Source organism: Muntiacus reevesi, chromosome 3, assembly GCF_963930625.1.
Source record: "Muntiacus reevesi chromosome 3, mMunRee1.1, whole genome shotgun sequence".
NCBI classification, from domain to species: domain Eukaryota; kingdom Metazoa; phylum Chordata; class Mammalia; order Artiodactyla; family Cervidae; genus Muntiacus; species Muntiacus reevesi.
In genome coordinates this window covers 86,808,963-86,827,570 of record NC_089251.1, presented here as the reverse complement: position 1 = coordinate 86,827,570, position 18,608 = coordinate 86,808,963, and the positions used below count along the sequence as shown (strand labels likewise).

The window sequence follows — 18,608 nt, the reverse complement described above, 5'->3', positions numbered from 1 at the left end:
TTGGAGCTATAAACACTTAAGTACTTTAAATCGGTGCCAAAATTTAATAGTAAATCATTTAGGAAAACTGAACAGAGTAAGATAAGGTTTCTCTTTATCTGCTTCAACATTGTTAAAATATTAATACTTTCACTTTCAAACTGTATGACCTCTCAAAAGTTTTTAATTTTGTCTTGTTCTGAAATTCAAGTTCAATATCAAGTCATTCAGAACTTGTTCTGAAATTCAGTCTTTGTGTAACACTGGGCTTTTATCTTTATGGTTTAGAGTCAAAAGGGAAATCTGGTATTACTCTTATTGTTTAAAATAATATATTCAAGTAGGTTCACTTTCTGGTAAGTGTGTATTTTAATAAATAAGCTGTGATTCTGGTAAATATATGGAATTATAGCAAATTTAATACTCTTGTCTTGGAACTATTTAGAAATTTAGTATTTGCCTTTCCTTTGTGATTATTATTCCAGAGTAAAGAAATTTCTTTGTCCAAAGTTTAGATATATGCTTGAATCTGGTACTGTGTCCAGTGGTATAATTTTAACTGATAGATATACTTGAATGTGGTTGCAAAAATAATTTTGAAATTAGATTCTAAGATAAATAAATATAAAATAATGAACTAAGTTAAGTATGTCATCAGATAATTGTCAGAACACCTCTTAAATTATGTTTTTAGTAATCAAAGAAAATTTTTTGGAGTTTGGGATATATTCTGATCCATCAATTCAGTTCCATCACTCAGTCCCGTCCGACTCTTTGCAACCCCATGGACTGCAGCACACCAGGCTTCCCTGTCCATCACCAACTCCCAGAGTTTACTCAAACTCATGTCCATCGAGTCAGTGATGGCCATCCAACTATCTCATCCTCTGTCGTCCCTTTCTCCTCCCACCTTCAGCCTTTCCCAGCATCGAGGTCTTTTCCAGTGAGTCAGTTCTTTGCATCAGGTGGCCAAAGGATTGGAGTTTCAACTTCAGCATCAATCCTTCAAATGAACATTCAGGACTGATTTCCTTTAGGATAGACTGGTTAGTTCTCCTTGCAGTCCAAGGGGCTCTCCAACTCCATAGTTCAAAAGCATCAATTCTTTGACTCTCAGCTTTCTTTATAGTCCAACTCTCACATCCATACATGACTACTGGTAAAACAATAGCTTTGACTAGATGGACCATTGTTGGCAAAGAAATATCTCTGCTTTTTAATATGCTCTCTAGGTTGATCATAGGTTTTCTTCCATGGAACCAAGCATCTTTTATTTTCATGGCTGCAGTCACCATCTGCAGTGATTTTGGAACCCTCCAAAATAGTCTGTCACTGTTTCCCCATCTATTTGCCATGAAGTGATTGGACTGGATGCCATGATCTTAGTTTTCTGACTGTTGAGTTTTAAGCCAACTTTTTCACTCTGCTCTTTCACTTTCATCAAAAGGCTCTTTAGTTCTTCTTCGCTTTCTGCCATAAGGGTGGTGTCATCTGCATATCTGAGGTTATTGATATTTCATCCTGCAATCTTGATTCCAGCTTGTGCTTCATCCAGCCTGGCATTTCTCATGATGTACTCTGCATATAAGTTCAGTAAGCAGGGTGACAGTATGCAGCCTTGACGTACTCCTTTCCCAATTTGGAACCAGTCTATTGTTCCATATCCATTTCTAACTGTTGCTTCTTGAGCTGCATACAGATTTCTCAGGAGGCAGGTCAAATGGTCTAGTATTCTCATCTCTATAAAAATTTTTCACAGTTTGTTGTGATCCACACAATCAAAGTCTTTGGCGTAGTGAATAAAGCAGAAGTAGATGTTTTTCTCGAACTCTCTTGCTTTTTTGATGATCCAGCGGATGTTGGCAATTTGATCTCTGGTTCCTCTGCCTTTTCTAAATCCAGCTTGAACATCTGGAAGTTCTCGGTTCCTGTACTGTTGAAGCCTGGCTTGGAGATTTTGAGCATTATTTGCTAGCCTGTGATATGAGTGCAGTTTTTCGGTAGTTTGAACAGTCTGATCTGTAGTTTTGACAAGCAAGGTATATTATTTAAGTATGCCCATTTATAATATTCTAAATGCAAATTGTTTATTTCAGGAAAATATAGCTTTACTGCTTATGTAAATTACTGATTTTGATTAAAATACTAATTTTTAATGTGACATTTTAAAATCTGAACAAATAACTTCTTGGAAGTTAGTAAAATTTTTATTTTATAAAATTAGTCTAAAGTCCATTTTCCAATTTTGTCATTGGTCTGTAGGATATTATTTTTGATCCTTTGGGAATTTGGGGTAAGGAAGAGCATCCAATATAGAACCTTTTATTTCGTTTAATTGTCATATCTTTGTTCTCCGTTAATCTGGAAACTTTACCAACTTTTCTTTGTCTTTCGTAATATTGAAGACGTTTTGTAGACCATTTTATAGTGTATCCAGCAAGTTGTTTTTTAAGTGTGAGAGCTGTGCTAATAATTTTGTGTAAGGCATTGTATTCAAGAAATGGCTCGCTTATGTTGCTAGCATGTAGTATACAAAAACACAAGCCTAATGTAATAGGCTATTTCGGGAGCCACACTGAACTATAGTTAGCCCTTGGAGATTCTTTCCAGGACCCTCCACCAAAACCAAAATCTTTCTGCTTTATTCTGTGAATGTTCTATGTATTCTTATCAACCTTACCAGTTCACTCTGGCAGGCGACATGCCACTTTTCAAATGATCTAAGATTTTTTATTTTCTCCTCAAAACATAGGACTTTATGTTCGCTCTTAGCCTTTGAGATGTTGTTTTGACCTCTTAATTGCTTTTTAGGAGCCTTCCCCCCACCCCCGGAAAGAAACAAAAGGTTTCACAAAACACAAGAAGTGAATGAGAGGCTAACAAATGCTCAGTAACAACCTTGTGCTGGTCAACTATATGTAACAGATTTAGTAACTTTTTAAGTAGAATTTGTGCAGATTTTACCTTCAAAGAACTTAATTCCAAAAGCTGAATCTATAAAATAGTTGTTAAAAATTATAAAATAGTAAATTTGAAGCCACAGCTTTAAAGTAGGTAACTGAAACAAAAAGTGATTTGTATGTTCGTATTAGGCTCTTTTATCTCTAGTATCATTTTTTAAACAAATGATAAAAGCCTCTATAGAGAGAAAGTAGTTCTTTTTATGAGATTTTTTTTTTTACTAGATACGAAGATCCTCATATGAAGTATGTGTTCATTTTAGTTTCTCTCTCCCCATATTCTGACTTCATTTTGTTGTAGCCATGTTATTTTGAAAATTGCTTGTAAACAGTGATACAAGGACCATTTTTCCTCCAGCAGCTGTTTATATATATGCATGCTATTGAGTAAGCCCTCAGTTACCCCACTGGCCACTAGATGGCGATCTCGTTTCATTGCCAGAAATACTTTGCGCTCAGTTCAGTTCAGTGCAGTCGCTCAGTCCCATCTGACTCTTTGCGACACCATGGACTGCAGCACGCCAGGCTTCCCTGTCCATCATCAACTCCCAGAGCTTATTCACACCCATGTCCATTGAGTCGGTGATGCCATCCAACACTCTCATCCTCTGTCATCCCCTTGTCTCGCGCCTTCAATCTCTCCCAGCATCAGGGTCTTTTCAGGTAAGTCAGTTGCTCGCATCAGGCGGCCAAAGGATCAGAGTTTCAGCTTCACCATCAGTCCTTCCAGTGAATATTCAAGACTGATTTCCTTTAGGATGGACTGGTTGGCTCTCCTTGCAGTCTAAGGAACTCTCAAGAGTATTCTCCAACACCATGATTCAAAAGCATCAGTTCTTGGGCGGTCAGCTTTCTTCATAGTCCAACTCACATCCTTACATGAGTACTGGAAAAACCAAAGCTTTGACTAGATGGACCTTTGTTGGCAAAATAATGTCTCTGCTTTTTAATACGCTGTCTAGGTTGATCATAGGTTTTCTTCCAAGGAGCAAACGTCTTTTAATTTCATGGCTGCAGTCACCATCTGCAGTGATTTTGGAGCCCCCAAAAATAAAGTCTGTCACTGTTTCCATTGTTTCCCTATCTGTGTGCCGTGAAGTGATGGGACCAGATGCCATGATCTTAGTTTTCTGAATGTTGAATTTTAAGCCAACTTTTTCGCTCTCCTCTTTCATTTTCATCAAGAGGCTCTTTAGTTCTATTCTTCACTTTCTGCCATAAGAATGGTGCCATCTGCATATTTGAGGTTATTGATTATTTTTCCCTGCAATCTTGATTCCAGCTTGGGCTTCATCCAGTTCAGCATTTTTCATGATGTATTCTGCATATAAGTTAAGTAAGAAATACTTTACAGTATGTGAAAATGAGGAATAGCAGGTGAAATGTTAAGAGTCCCTCACCCTCATCTTTCTCATTCCCATTTTGGAAAATGAGATGTTCTTGTTTTTAGAAAACAGCACTACTCAGCACATTAAATTACTTGCCACTAGTATAGTAGAATATGGTAGAACATTCCAGGAATGTTATTAAGTGTTACAAAATGTTTGCCTTTCTAGTTTTTGTTTCATAGTGTCATAATAGGAAAGGGCAAATGAAATCAAGAGAAGTTTATTCAGTTGCCCAAGTTTAAGTGTTTAGCCATAATATGGCCATTATTACTAAACTCATATATTTTCAGATTTTAAAAATGATTTAAATAGATTTTTATCAGTACAGAAAAGAAAAATGAGTAGACCTGACATGTTAGAGGAAGGTTGAAATGAGAAGAAGCACAGACCTTTCTAAATTGGGAGGTTTATGAAGTATCTACTAATTTGGCTGATTGTCTTGGCTGAGTGATGGTATGTGCTAGTATTAAAATTTCATCATTTTCATTTTATTGGTTTGGTAGCTCTGTAATTAGGTGTAATGGGGCAAAACCCAGTACAGAAGACTTTGTTATACCATCTGATTTTCCTCACACTGGATTAAAAGTTACTGTATCTTACCTTAGGTTATTTCTGCCAAAATTCATTATTTAAATTAATTTTATGAGAGAATAAGTTAATTTTGTTGCTATGCAAATGTGTTAAATATGACCACATTATTTAAATCCAAAAATTATTACTAAGTTTGTTGTGTTTTGTTTAGTCACTAAGTCATATCCATCTCTCTTGTGACCGCCATGGACTGTAGCCTGCCAGACTCCTGTGTCCATGGGATTTCCCAGGCAAGAATGCTAAAAATTTACATAGGAATAAATGTATAGTTGGAACTGTAACTACATTTCCATGGTTATCTTTTAAGATATGCATGCTAGTCATGTTACTTGTAGGGATATTGATTGCACATAGTTATGGACTAAGTTTTAGTATTCAGTCACTTAAAAGGATTTTTATTTTATAGAGAAATAATTTAAGGATAACTTAATTAAATATTTGAATAATTTATTTTTTAATTCTCACATTAGTTTTTATGTCTACTCAAATGAACGTTCCATAAACAAATGTTACATTCCTAGATTGTATTGAAGTTTTTATACTTTAGGTAAGCCTCTCATTTTGTATTTCTGAAGTTGATTAGAGAAATAAAATCAACATACGCTGAAAAACATCAGAAAAAAACAAGATGTTTTTCTAGGTAGTTAGTATTCATTTTCTCTGTGATCATACTGCTTACCTACTAATGGATTAATAGAAAGCATGCATTTCTTTTGAGAATTTCAGTGTAAATCCAAAGGGAAACAATGATGTTGAAAATGTTCAGCATTTATTGATGCTGAATAAAACTTTATTTTCCTATATATTTTGCTGGTCAGCTTTCCCATGTTGAAAAAATTTCCCTTTCCTATATTAGGTAGATTATTAGAAACTTAAAGTGAACATAAATGTAAAAGCAATTTGAATGAAAATGATATTCAGTATGTAGTTTTAGAAAAATATTGCATCGTTGGTTTTATGTCTTATTTCAATTACTGTATCTTGTATGTTTTTTGGCATCCAGAAATAAATCTTTATTGTCCCTATAGTCACTGCTGTGCCTGGAATAAGGCACTTACCCTGGATGCTGCCCTACAGGCCAGGCACTTGCCCTGCAATGTTATAATTTTCTGGAAAAATTCTTTTAAAGATTATCCTTAAAAGCAATTTTTTAAAAGTTGTGTTTTGTTTTAATCGCAACCCATGAAAGAGACTTGTCAGAGTGTGATAAAGATGTACATAAAAACAGTTACCAAGAGGTTAAGTGCTGTTGTGTGGGAGACCTCGGTTTGATGCCCAGATCAGGAAGATACCCTGGAGAAGAGAATGGCAACCCCTTCAGTGTTCTTGCCTGGAGAATACCATGGATAGAGGAGCCTGGCAGGCTATAGTCCATGTGTCACAAAGAGCTGGACCCAACTGAGCGACTTTTCACTTTCTAAGTACTCTCCCTATAATCCTAACATGGTCAAGACAGGTGTTTCTTTTTCTTCTTCCTCTTCTTGTTTCTTTACATCTTTTGCTATAATGATGACAGGAGTACCTATTTTCTCAGAAAATCTCTTTATGTAGAGGTAAACAAAAATTATGAAACAAATCCCTAAGGAAGATATTTTTGAACTGTGTAGTGAAATAGGAAATAAATTTATTACACTTGCGTTTGTTGCATAATTTTTCAGTCTGCATTTCTCTTTTACTGTGATGAAGGTGGTGGAAAATGATGGAAAATAAATGTGTTTTAGTAGAACGTCAAAGAATGTTTTATCATTTTAATAGTTGGATAGAATAATAGAAAATATAATGAAAAGTTACATATTAGATCCCACCATTTATGTATTCTGGCTCTATATTTAGTAGCTGTAAATACATTTTTTAAGTCTTTTATGTATATTTAATGGGATATGCATACCTAATTCATATACTTAATGTGAATAGCAGTTTATGCCTAAAATGTATAATCACCACATAGTTTAGCCTAAAATACTGAAGTTATTAAATATCTGAGTTAGTTTTTAAGTATAGTTGATGTATAATATATAAATTATAGGTGTACAAAATAGTGATTCACAAGTTTTAAAGGTTATAGTCCATTTATAGTTATTATAACATATTGCTACAAATGTCTGAGTTTTAATTAAAAAATAACTCAGGCTGTTCAAAAGTCTACAAGCAATAAATGCTCGAGAGGGTGTGGAGAAAAGGGAACCCTCTTACACTGTTGGTGGGAATGCAAACTAGTACAGCCACTATGGAGAACAGTGTGGAGATTCCTTAAAAACTGGAAATAGAACTGCCATATGACCCAGCAATACCACTCCTGGGCATACACACCAAGGAAATCAGAAAGAGACACGTGCACCCCAATGTTCATCGCAGCACTGTTTATATTAGCCAGGACATGGAAACAACCTAGATGCCCATCAGCAGACGAATGGATAAGGAAGCTGTGGTACATATACACCATGGAATATTACTCAGCCATTAAAAAGAATTCATTTGAATCAGTTCTAATGAGATGGATGAAACTGGAGCCCATTATACAGAGTGAAGTAAGCCAGAAAGATAAAGACCAATACAGTATACGAACACATATATGTGGAATTTAGAAAGATGGTAATGATAACCTTATATGCAAAACAGAAAAAGAGACACAGATGTACAGAACAGACGTTTAGACTTTGGGAGAAGGCAAGGGTGGGATGTTCTGAGAGAACAGCATTGAAACAAGTATACTATCAAGGGTGAAACAGATCACCAGCCCAGGTTGGATGCATGAGACAAGTGCTCAGGGCTGGGGCACTGGGAAGATCCAGAGGGATAGGATGGAGAGGGAGGCAGGAGGGGGGATCGGGATGGGGAACACATGTAAATCCATGGCTGATTCATGTCAATGTATGGCAAAAACCACTACAATACTGTAAAGTAATTAGCCTCCAACTAATAAAAATAAATGGAAAAAAAAATAAAGATAACTCTATTGCACATTAAAAAAAAAAATGTCTTTTCTCTGGAGAAAAAAAAAAATCTATGATGTAAGATTATGTGAAACATCAGGGTTAAAAGTGTATATAACATGAGTACAAATGTGGTCAAATACCCAGTCACAGGGGGGGAAAAAAGCTCACAGGAAATTCACTGAATACTGCATATGCTTGTTGACTTGGTCTAGTGGCATGAAAAATGAGAGTGTTTTTTTCTCATCACAGTTGTCCAAACATTTTGGACACATGGTTTGATTTTTAAAATGAAAAATATGTGTAAGGTTAAAAAAACAGATGCTTGGAATGATGTATTAATTTTTTCAATTAAACATTAGTTTCTAGATTTAAATTGGAAAAAAAATAATTAAAAGAGAAGTGTTCATTACCCTCCATTGCATCAGGAATGCAGTATTCCCAGATATCCTACTTTAGTCCACAAAGTGATGAATAACTTCTGTTTACACTCAGAGAAAAACAAGTGAACAAAAAACCTGACAAACTTCCTGATTGAAGGTGGCAAATGTTTTCAGTTCTATGGAAGGAGTGGGTCTTTTCCATTAGTAATCCATGGTAAATTTCATTGAAACTTTTTGGTTAGAATTGATAGCTTCTGCCAGTAATAAGCCAAGCAGTAAATGTTTTCCACTTTTTCTTTTCTTTTTTTTTTTTTTAGTGGAGTGCAGTTTATTACACTGGCGGGCCCAAGGCAGAGTCTCCTCTTAGCCAAGGACCCCGATCAGCATTTGTGAAAATCTTTTATACCCCATGTGTATGATGTGTACATGTCCAAACCCACTACCCCAATTCCCTTGAGACTTACATAGACAACGGAAGGGTAAATACAACTACAGTAACCCCATCATTCACGTGTTATGTGTTCAAACAGTCAATAATCAATAAGCCCGCAGTTACATTCCAAACAGTTAATAACCAATAAGCCTGTGCTTACATTCTGATAGATACTGTCCGGAGGCAGGGGTGATTAGTGTCTGTTTTCTCTTAGGTGATGAGTAACCTGGATGTGATCTTCAAGGTTCCCCTGCCTGGAGGGGATCTTATCCTTCCATTGTCGTTCCCACAGGCACTAAGCAGAGAGTTCAGAGTCCACTGGAGAGGCAGCCGAGCACGATCAGCACGGACAGGCCCAAGATGGAGTCCAGGCCCTATTAATTCCTTCTTCATTCCCCGCTCTTGATGCTCTTAGTTTCCATAACGAGCATCATTCATTGAGATATATTGTACCTTAGCCCTCCTGCCACCTATATGAGAGAATGCTATCAACCTCTGCATCACAAAATTCACAAGGCATTGTAGGAAGCAGGGCCCACAAAGCAGTACGATTAAGATTACTATAACAACAGTTACAATGGTTTTCCACCAGTCTCCCTTTACCCAGGAGAGGACTGAAGTCCAAAAGGGAATATTTTCATTAGACATGGCTTTTACTTGATTTTGCATATCCTCCAAGGCAGTAGATACATTTCCAGACAGGTCAGGGATGTACACGCAACATTCGACTTTAATTACGGTGCAAGTCCCTCCTTGGGCTGCTGTGAGTATGTCTAATGCCATCCTATTTTGAATTACTGCCTTCCTCATCTGAATTTGTTCCTCGTTCAAAGCTTGAATGGCTTTTGTACTGTCTAAGAGGGCCTGTTTAGTGAAATTAGTTAAGGCCTCTACCTTAACCATGATATCCGTTGTCCCTACAGAGGGGCACAAACAAGGCAGCGAGATAGTCATACCATTGGAACACAGATCGTGTCCATCTTGCACGCAGATGAGGCAGGTTTACTGGAGGCTGGTGTAGGCTTGGCTTAATTCTGCCATGGGTGAAAGCAAATCCTAATGTGCAATGCCCCACCCAGCCAACTGGTAACCATGGCCATAAGTTAAGCCCACAGAGCCACTGGGTCCCATTGGGGGCTACCCAGCGGATTCCAGGATTATATTTCCAGTCGGAACCAGGCCACTGAACAGACTGATTGGGGTGATAGGTAACTTCCAAGATTTGTCTACATTGTTTAAGGGACAAATAACCCATATATTTTAATTCTTTTGGGTCTAGGGGATGGTCTCCAAATCCAACTTTCTGTTCTTTTTGTTCCCAGCAAATAGTAGCAGGGGTAATCAACTGTCCTTTCTCAGGAGTCATCCAGAAATATTCATCCCAGACCTGGTAGTATTGCTCAAGGTACCAGGAGGCCTGTCCCCCTTTTGTAAAAGAACCCTTCTCCGTTTTATTTTTCACATATGAAGTATAAGCCTTTGTTATCTCCATAAGGCTGGTGTTCATGTTAAATGTAACCCTATGTCCCTGGCCCATTGATGGCTTCTTCTTACACCATGAGAGCAAAGAAAGGTTATGGTTGGTGAGAGAGAGGAACGGAGTGGCGATACCCACCAGGGGAGTCTGTTCATTACTGACAGGGGCATAGCCCCACACACCCAACAGTTGGCAGAGTTGTGGCCCACGAGATGAAGACGTTGTCCTGTGCAGGAGCAGTGGTCAGGTTCAGAATTGCATTGGTGAGGCCGAGCAGCAGGAGTCGTTTACCCAGCTCCATCATGTAGAGGGCTCGTCTAGCTTTTATACATGCTGAATTGTGTGTTTCATGAAAAAATGACTAATCTCTATGATTACGTCTTACAAATTTCTTCTCACCAACCTTTACCCTATTCTGTTTCTTCCCAGCAATTTGAATATGATTTTTCCCCACTGAAATGTTTTTCCACATACAGAAAATGGGAATTTTATTCATTTACCCAGTACTGGTTACTCCTTTCAAAATAGGACATTTCTCTAACTGAAATAATTATATAGTAGTGTCACACACCTGTATCTGTAGCTGTTGATGGTAAATTCCAAGGTATATTTCAAGCATTGCATAATTTAGCCAACAGGTACATCTGAGGATCCGAAGGATAGTGACTTTACTTGCTTGGGGGTAAGCAGTAACATGAAATACGCAGTTGGCACTTGCTGAGTGAAGAAGTTGCTGTAAGCCCTTTGCGACATGGCAGCGCGTGACACTGTTGTGGTTCTGCGTTTCTTTGTCAGGCTTGTCACGTTTACTCCTGTAATGATGATGAATGATGACGTGTGCTGTGGGAAAGGACACCTGAGGGTTTTCTGATGAAGTTCTGTGTGGCAAAATATAGAATTACAGAATTCAGGATTGAAACACTTGTATTTTGTACTCATCTGTATTTTATCATTAAGAGGCTGTTAGGTTTATTGACTCCTTTTGTTTGCTGACCACCCAGACATGTTAGTTTAAAAGTGCCTGTCTTAAAAAGAGAGCAAAAACTAGCTCACCGTTAGTTTTCCAGTTTCCTCTTCCTGGAGATATTCAGAAATAAGTCTTAGAAGGAAAACAGGAATAATGTAAATCAGATATGAATAACCATTTTTCAGGTTCTAGACATAAGTATGGATTGCTGGATGCATTAACATCTGGGTGGAATTTGACATTAAAATAAGGACACTTGTTTATGTAACTGACTGTTGTCAAGAAAGTGGAAATATATAAAAGCTTCATTTTTTAAGCTGAAAATTTGTCATAAGAATTGACATAGTACTGAAATTTATTTCATGTTCTTTGTAAATCAGACCCGTAAATGTTTGTCTCACTTGTGTTTACTGTTCTCAGTCTCAATATCCACTGCCTGTTATCTTGCTTCCACAGCTTTTGCTTCTGTCCCTTCTTGATAAGAAGAGACTATCTTAGCTTTTGGTAGTTTAAGATTCCTAGTTGGAATCTACTTGAATAAATCTAGCTGAATAAAATAAACACCAATACATAAAAGGAAGTATCATGTTTCACTGAACTTTGAAGAGCTGTCTTATTTCCTCTATAGCTGTTTATTTCCAGATTTTAAAGTTTTAAAAAATTATCTACCATTCATGTCTGTCAGATTCTTTTCCCCACCTGTCTTCTGTATTGAGTTTTAGCATATAGGCTGTCCTCAGCTTTATTTGGATAATGGAGGAGTAGCTTCTCATTTTGTGGGGTTTTTTTTATTGTTCTTGATAACTTTATAACCATTTATTTTAAAAAACATCAGTGTGTCTTGGATTACTTATATTGCATAATTTTATGTAAAATACTTTTATTTTAGATAGTTTATTTTTAAATTGTTAGACTAATGTTTTAAAAAATTAATAGACTAAGATTTTTGAAGGAGCTTTGCGTTTACAGAAAATTGAGCACTGCCCCCCACCCATAGTGTCCTGTTACTTACATCCTGTATTAGTGTGGTGTGTATGGGTGCTCAGCTGTGTCTGACTCTTTGTGACCCCATGGACTTGTGGCCTGCCAGACTCGTCTGTCCATGGATTTTCTCCGCAAGAATACTGGAGTGGGTTGCCATTACCTTCTCCAGGGGATCTTCCTGACCCAGGGATTGAACCAGCATCTCCTGCTTTGGCAGGCAGATTCTTTACCACTGAGTCACCTGATAATCTATGTTAGTGTGGTACATGGTACAGCTGATGAACTAAGAGTGATGTATTTTTAACTGAAGTCAATGTATTAGAGTTTACTCTTTGTCTTACACAGCTCTGTGGGTTTTGACAAATGCCTAGTATTGTGTGTGTCACCGTTGCTGCACCATACAGTATTATTAGAAATTATAAGAAATTCTGTCTGTTCTATGTATCCATTCCACCCTCTTTCTCTCTCTCCCCAGTGAAACCTCTAGTCACCACTGATCCTTTTTCTGGCTGCATTCAGTTTAGTTCAGTTCAGTTGCTCAGTCGTGTCCAACTCTTTGTGACCCCATGAATCGCAGCACGCCAGGCCTCCTTGGCCATCACCAACTCCCAGAGTTTACTCAAACTCATGTCCATCGAGTCGGTGATGCTATCCACCCATCTCATCTATTTTGTCCCCTTCTGCTCCTGCCCCCAATCCCTCCCAGCATTAGGGTCTTTTCCAGTGAGTCAACTCTTCGCACGAGGTGGCCAAAGTATTGGAGTTTCAGCTTCAGCATCAGTTCTTCCAATGAACACCCAGGACTGATCTCCTTTAGAATGGAGTGGTTGGATCTTCTTGCAGTCCAAAGGACTCTCAAGAGTCTTCTCCAACACCATAGTTCAAAAGCATCAATTCTAAGGCGCTCAGCTTTCTTTATAGTCCAACTCTCACATCCATACATGACCACTGGAGAAACCATAGTCTTGACTAGATGGACCTTTGTTGGCAAAGTAATATCTCTGCTTTTTAATATGCTGTCTAGGTTGGTCATAACTTTCCTTCCAAGAAGTAAGCATCTTTTAATTTCACGGCTGCAGTCACCATCTGCAGTGATTTTGAAGCCCCAAAAAATAAAGTCTGACACTGTTTGCACTGTTCTGCATCTATTTGCCATGAAGTGATGGCTCCATAGTTTTTCCCTTTTCAGAATGTCATTAGTTGGAGCCATGCACTGTAAACCTGTTCAGATTGGCTTCTTTTACTAAGCAGTATGTATGCATTTAAGTTTCCTCCATGTCTTTTCTTTTGTAGCTCTTTTTTTTTTTTTTTTTTGCAGAATAATATTCCATTGTATGGTTATACAACAGTTTGTTTATCAAGTAACCTTTTGATGAACATCTTGGCTGTTTCCAGCTTGGAGAATTTATGAACAAAGCTGCTACAAACGTTCATGTACACATTTGTTATCATTTCTGTTCCATTGATCTATTTTTCACCAGTACTACATTCTCTTGATTATTGTAGCTTTATAGTGTGTTTTGAAGTCTGATTCTGTTAGTCCTTCCACTTTGTATTTCTTTTTCAGTGTTTACTCATTGATAGACATTTGAGTTGTTTATACCATTTGTCTACTGTGAATAATGCTTCAGTGAATGTGAATGCACAAGTACTATTTTCGCTCCTCCTTTCAGTTGCTTTGGGTTTTTACTTAGGAGTGGACGTGCTGGCTCACATGGTAGTAAGTTATTTCTTTACTTTTTAAGTTACAGTGATCTAAGTACATGTGAGACGGCAGGGAGCTTGTGTGGGTTTGATTTGCATTTCCCTGATGACTAATGGCAGTGTGTTTATTGGCCATCTATAGATCATTTTTGGAGAATTATCTATTCAGATCCTCTGATCCATAAATGAGGCCTAGGCAGAAGGAAGCATCTGTAATAGAATGTGGGCATGTAAAATAATGTCAAATCTGTTATCACTTTACTTGTCCACCTGTTTACATAAGTCTAGCCTTTCCATATCCTCACAAATACTAATGTTGTGTTTTATGCCTATCAATTAACTTTGGTTTGTTTTTTATAACTTAGAATTTTAACTTGAACTTCCTGAAAACTCTAGTGCACTATGTTATAGTATAGAGTTATAATAAAAAGTAGCATTAGGTCATAAATTAAAAATGAAGCTTCAAATATAACCAAATATATGGCTCAGTGGTAAAGAATCTGCCTGCCAGTGCAAGAGATGCAGGAGACGCAGGTTCAGTCCGTGAGTTGGGAAGATCCCAGAGAAGGAAATGGCAAGCCACTCTAGTATTCTTGCCCAGAAAATCTCATGGACAGAGGAGCCTAGTGGACTATACAGTCCATGGGGTCACAAAGAGTCGGACAGGACTGAGTGAGCATGCGCACATGTGAAGTTTATGTTTAAAGATGGAGAGTAAAATTTCAAGTAAGTGAAGAAAGAATGAGCAGTCATACTTTTTACCCCTGTTCTCTGTATCATTACTGGAAGGTGTGAAACAAGGGCCTACTCCTCCTTAACTCTGAACACCTCACTGTTTGTCTTCACCTTACCAGACTCAGTTTTTAAGCCATTCCTTTACATACCTTGCCAAACAAAGTCCAGAATTCCTGGATGAGGCCTCGTCCGTCTCCATACCTAACCCCAGTCTAAGTGCCATGGGCAGTGAGACAGTTTCTTCCTCGAGGTGGTACTCCCTAATTCTTCTAAGTAGAAGATTCTGTTTGATTGAATCTTCTATTTAGCATTCATTGTAGTTAGTAATATCTAAAAAAAGTTTTATACTCACTTGGTCTTCTCTAGCTTGAATATAAGCTACATGAAGGCAAGGATTTTTGGTTGTTTTCTTCACTGCTGTATTCCCAGCCTGTCCACCAGTAGGTTTTCAGTAAATAATTGAGGAATAACTAACATAATAAATAATAAAGTTATGAATTAACTTTGTTCAGTAACTGCTATTGGAAAAATGTTGTTAGGTCCTTAACTCATATGATTCACAAAAGGAAATTCCACTTGGGAGGAAGTCACAAAACCTAACAAAACAGCTTATAAAAGCTTTCGAAGCAATAAATGTTCTTAGAGCATGGAATTCATTGTTAGATGCATGTAGTTTTAAGAAAAAAATTCATTTGATTTATAGCTGACAACTAAAAGCTAGCACTGTCAACTTTCTTTTTTCCCTAAGAAGCTGATTTATTGAATTTTGCTTTTGATAAACTGTGGCTGTATCATTCTCTTTTACCTAAGATACAATGGTTTCCTTTCAATTTAATTTGAAAAAATATATTTCCATGTCATACTAATAAATGTATTTACTGCCCTAATATATTATTTGGACTGTTTAATCATTTTTATCTGTGATATAACTGAGTAGTTACTTGGGACCTCCCTGGTGATCCAGTGGTTAAGCATCTGCCTTCCAATGCAGCGGACACGAGTTCGATCTCTGCTCGGGGAGCTGAGATCCCACATGCCGTAGGCCACTGAGCCTGAGCACTGCCACTAGCGAACGCCAGCGCCACAGCTACGAGCCGGTGCCCCCACTGAAAGACGCCCGTCCAGTGCCGCAGAGACCCAGCACAGCCAAGAACTGTAGCAAATTACTTAGGTTTCTTGCTGTCTCCCAGCTCGTGCCCTGTTCATTTTGTTGTTGCTGTTCCCTAAAAGTGCCTCTTACATTCTATACATTGATGCTTCACAAACATCTACTTCAGTCCATTTACCAACCTACCAGTTAATCCCAAGATTGAAGTAGAAGCTACATTGCTGTGGACCTAACTTTTGTATTGCGCATGGGCTCATTTTATACTTTTCCTTCTTACAGTTCTCGACATGGCAAGACACGTGCCGCTCTATCGCGCTCTGCTGGAATTGCTCCGGGCCATTGCTTCCTGTGCATGCATGGTGCCCCTCTTGTTGCCTCTTTCTGCAGAGAATGGGGAAGAGGAAGAAGAACAGTCGGAGTGTCAAACTTCCGTTGGTACCTTATTAGCCAAAATGAAGACCTGTGTTGATACCTACACCAACCGTTTAAGGTACTGTTCATTTCCTTTGACCTTGGCTTTTATGATCTTTTTAAAAATAACTTTGTTCATTTAAAAAAAATGATATATGCTGATTAAATACACATATACACAAGCTAGTAATAAAACTATGAAGAAAAAGTATCCACCAAACCCTACACTCAAATGTTTAGTCACAGTGGCTTATCAGACATCTCCATCTGAGATCTTATAGCTGTAGGTAGAGTTTTTGTTAAATGTTATCACATTGTACCTATTATACAAATAGATGCTAATTTCACTCAATATTGAGGTAGAAGACACCTTCACTCTCAGTAAATACGTATTGTTAATATTGTTCTTAATATTACTTACCCATCTTTTCGTGGACATTTGGGTTCTTTCTAATTCGTAACAACCTCTTACATCTTTTGGGATCTGTAGAAATTTCTGCAGAGTAGATTGATAGAATTAGAACTGTTGGATTTATGGATTACTACTTTCTCATTTTGATATATACATTATAATGTATGCTATAATGTTTTTGAGGAGAAGAGAATTTATTTGTTGGAGTTAAAATAGAGTTAGTATTTTATCTTCATAGAAAATTGAATTTTAAAATGAATCTTTGGTTTAAGTTTATACCTTGCTAGAAATCAGATGATGAGTTCTCTCAACAAAAACTTTAAAAATAACCTTTTCTTGGTAACTTTTTCCATTCTCTTAGCAGAATCTGTCTAGTGGTTGTTAGTTTCACTTAAAAGAAATGGCATAAATTCTGATATTTGCATAAAAATTCAGAATTAGGCTAGAGAAAGTTTATTCCTTTCTTAGTGGTCTTTTGAATCAGTTAATCTTCTTTTTCATCTTTGCAATGTGTTTGTCTTACATGTTCTCACTTATTTTTTTAATAACCTAAAATTTGAGAATCACAGAATATCAAATGTTGTCAGAGAATTAGTCATTGGAGGAATGTCAGCCTTCATTTCTCTGAAGAAATCAACTTCTCATATTATCCTGACTCTGTTAGTTTTATTGTATTATCATTATTTAGAAACTGGTGGCTCACTGCTGGGCAATAAGAATCATAAATTAGAGAAGAGATTAAAGAAGAGCCAGTTGGTAGCAATATAAAAAGATGTAGGTTCATACTCTTTCCAGGGAAGGAAAATGTAAAGGTATATTTTCTTTGATAGTGTGAGGTTTTTTTTTGTTGTAGAGAAGAAAGTAATACTGTCTTTGGTCTCATTTTTCATTACAGCAAAAGTCTTTGTAACTGGTAACCTAGGCAGCTAACATAATTATACAAAAATAATGTGGCATTATCAGACTAAAGATCTGATTTTCTTTTCTAATTGAGCTACATTACTGGAATATTTACAATCAGATTGCCTTCTTTGCTACTTTATTGTTTATAAATTAATGTATATCCTGTTCTTGAATTAATGTATAATACTGTTCATATAACATGTAGTATAATTTTTTTAACTGCATAAAATGTATTAAGTAATGATTGACTACAAAAATTTTAATTGCAGAGAAGGATAACTGAATTTCATTTAACAGGCACTCTTTATTTTTCTACTTGGTTACCTGGAAAAAGATATTCTTTAAAATCTTTCAACAACAAAAAAAATGACACTTTTAGACTTCTAAATTCTTTACCAGCAAAACATAGATGTAAAGATCATAATGACTGTTCACAGAGATAATTTCATTTTTTATTTTATCTTTACAGTAACCTTGTGCAGTTAACTGTTTAAAAGCTATTTTACTGACAAAGAAACACTGACAGAGTTTTACATAGAGTTTCAATATGCTTCATGAAGATCCCTCATTGTATCTGTTAATTTTTTACATATATATATATATAAAATACAGCCTCTGTTAGAAAAAGAAGCTAACAAAGATGTACATATTATAACATTCTTACTTTCCTTTCAAATTTTCCACCTTGAGAACTCATTTTCCACTTCCCAGAAGGGAAAATCTGCTCTTTTCCAGCTTGTCAAAACTTAAGATACACTTCTTTTCATATTTTCATCAGTATAGAACTCTAATAAAGTGAACAGTATAGTACAATTTCCTGCAAAATTTATACTCACTGAAGTTGACCTAAATTCATTTTTAACACTGTTTCAAGATTCAAAGCTTCCCCCTCCCACTCCCTTCTACCTGCCTCCCAACCCCCAAGTGTATTTAAAAAAAAAAACAGAAAACCAGGATACTCAGAATAGTCAAGGCAAATATGTTGTTTACGTATGTATCATTTTTAGAGTATGTTTTAGTGCTTCATCAGGTTTGTTGTTAACAGTTTTGAAAGTAATGTGTAGGTGTACCACAGCTCAGAACATTTTTACATTATTTTTGTCTCTTTTTCTCAGTAAGAAATAAGTGGGTAGGGTGCTGTGCCTGTTGGCGATTCCTTGTGAAGTCCTGGCCATGTCTGCACCTGGGGGCTCTAGGAAAAAAATGTTAGGGTAAATAAAGTACATCTATTTAGTAGACG

General features: G+C 36.8%; 1 protein-coding gene across 8 annotated transcripts in view; it reads left to right on the top strand.

The window, feature by feature from the left end:
• BIRC6 (baculoviral IAP repeat containing 6) overlaps window positions 1-18,608 on the top strand; it is a 213,817-nt gene that overhangs the window by 156,746 nt on the left and 38,463 nt on the right. For all 8 annotated transcript variants that reach the window (XR_010662357.1, XM_065929466.1, XM_065929463.1 and 5 more), the window contains one exon: window positions 15,922-16,132. Coding sequence is in view for 7 of the 8 variants with exons in the window: in XM_065929466.1 (XP_065785538.1) it covers window positions 15,922-16,132 (211 nt within the window). In the remaining variant the exon portion in view is untranslated. The remainder of the gene's footprint in view (window positions 1-15,921; window positions 16,133-18,608) is intronic.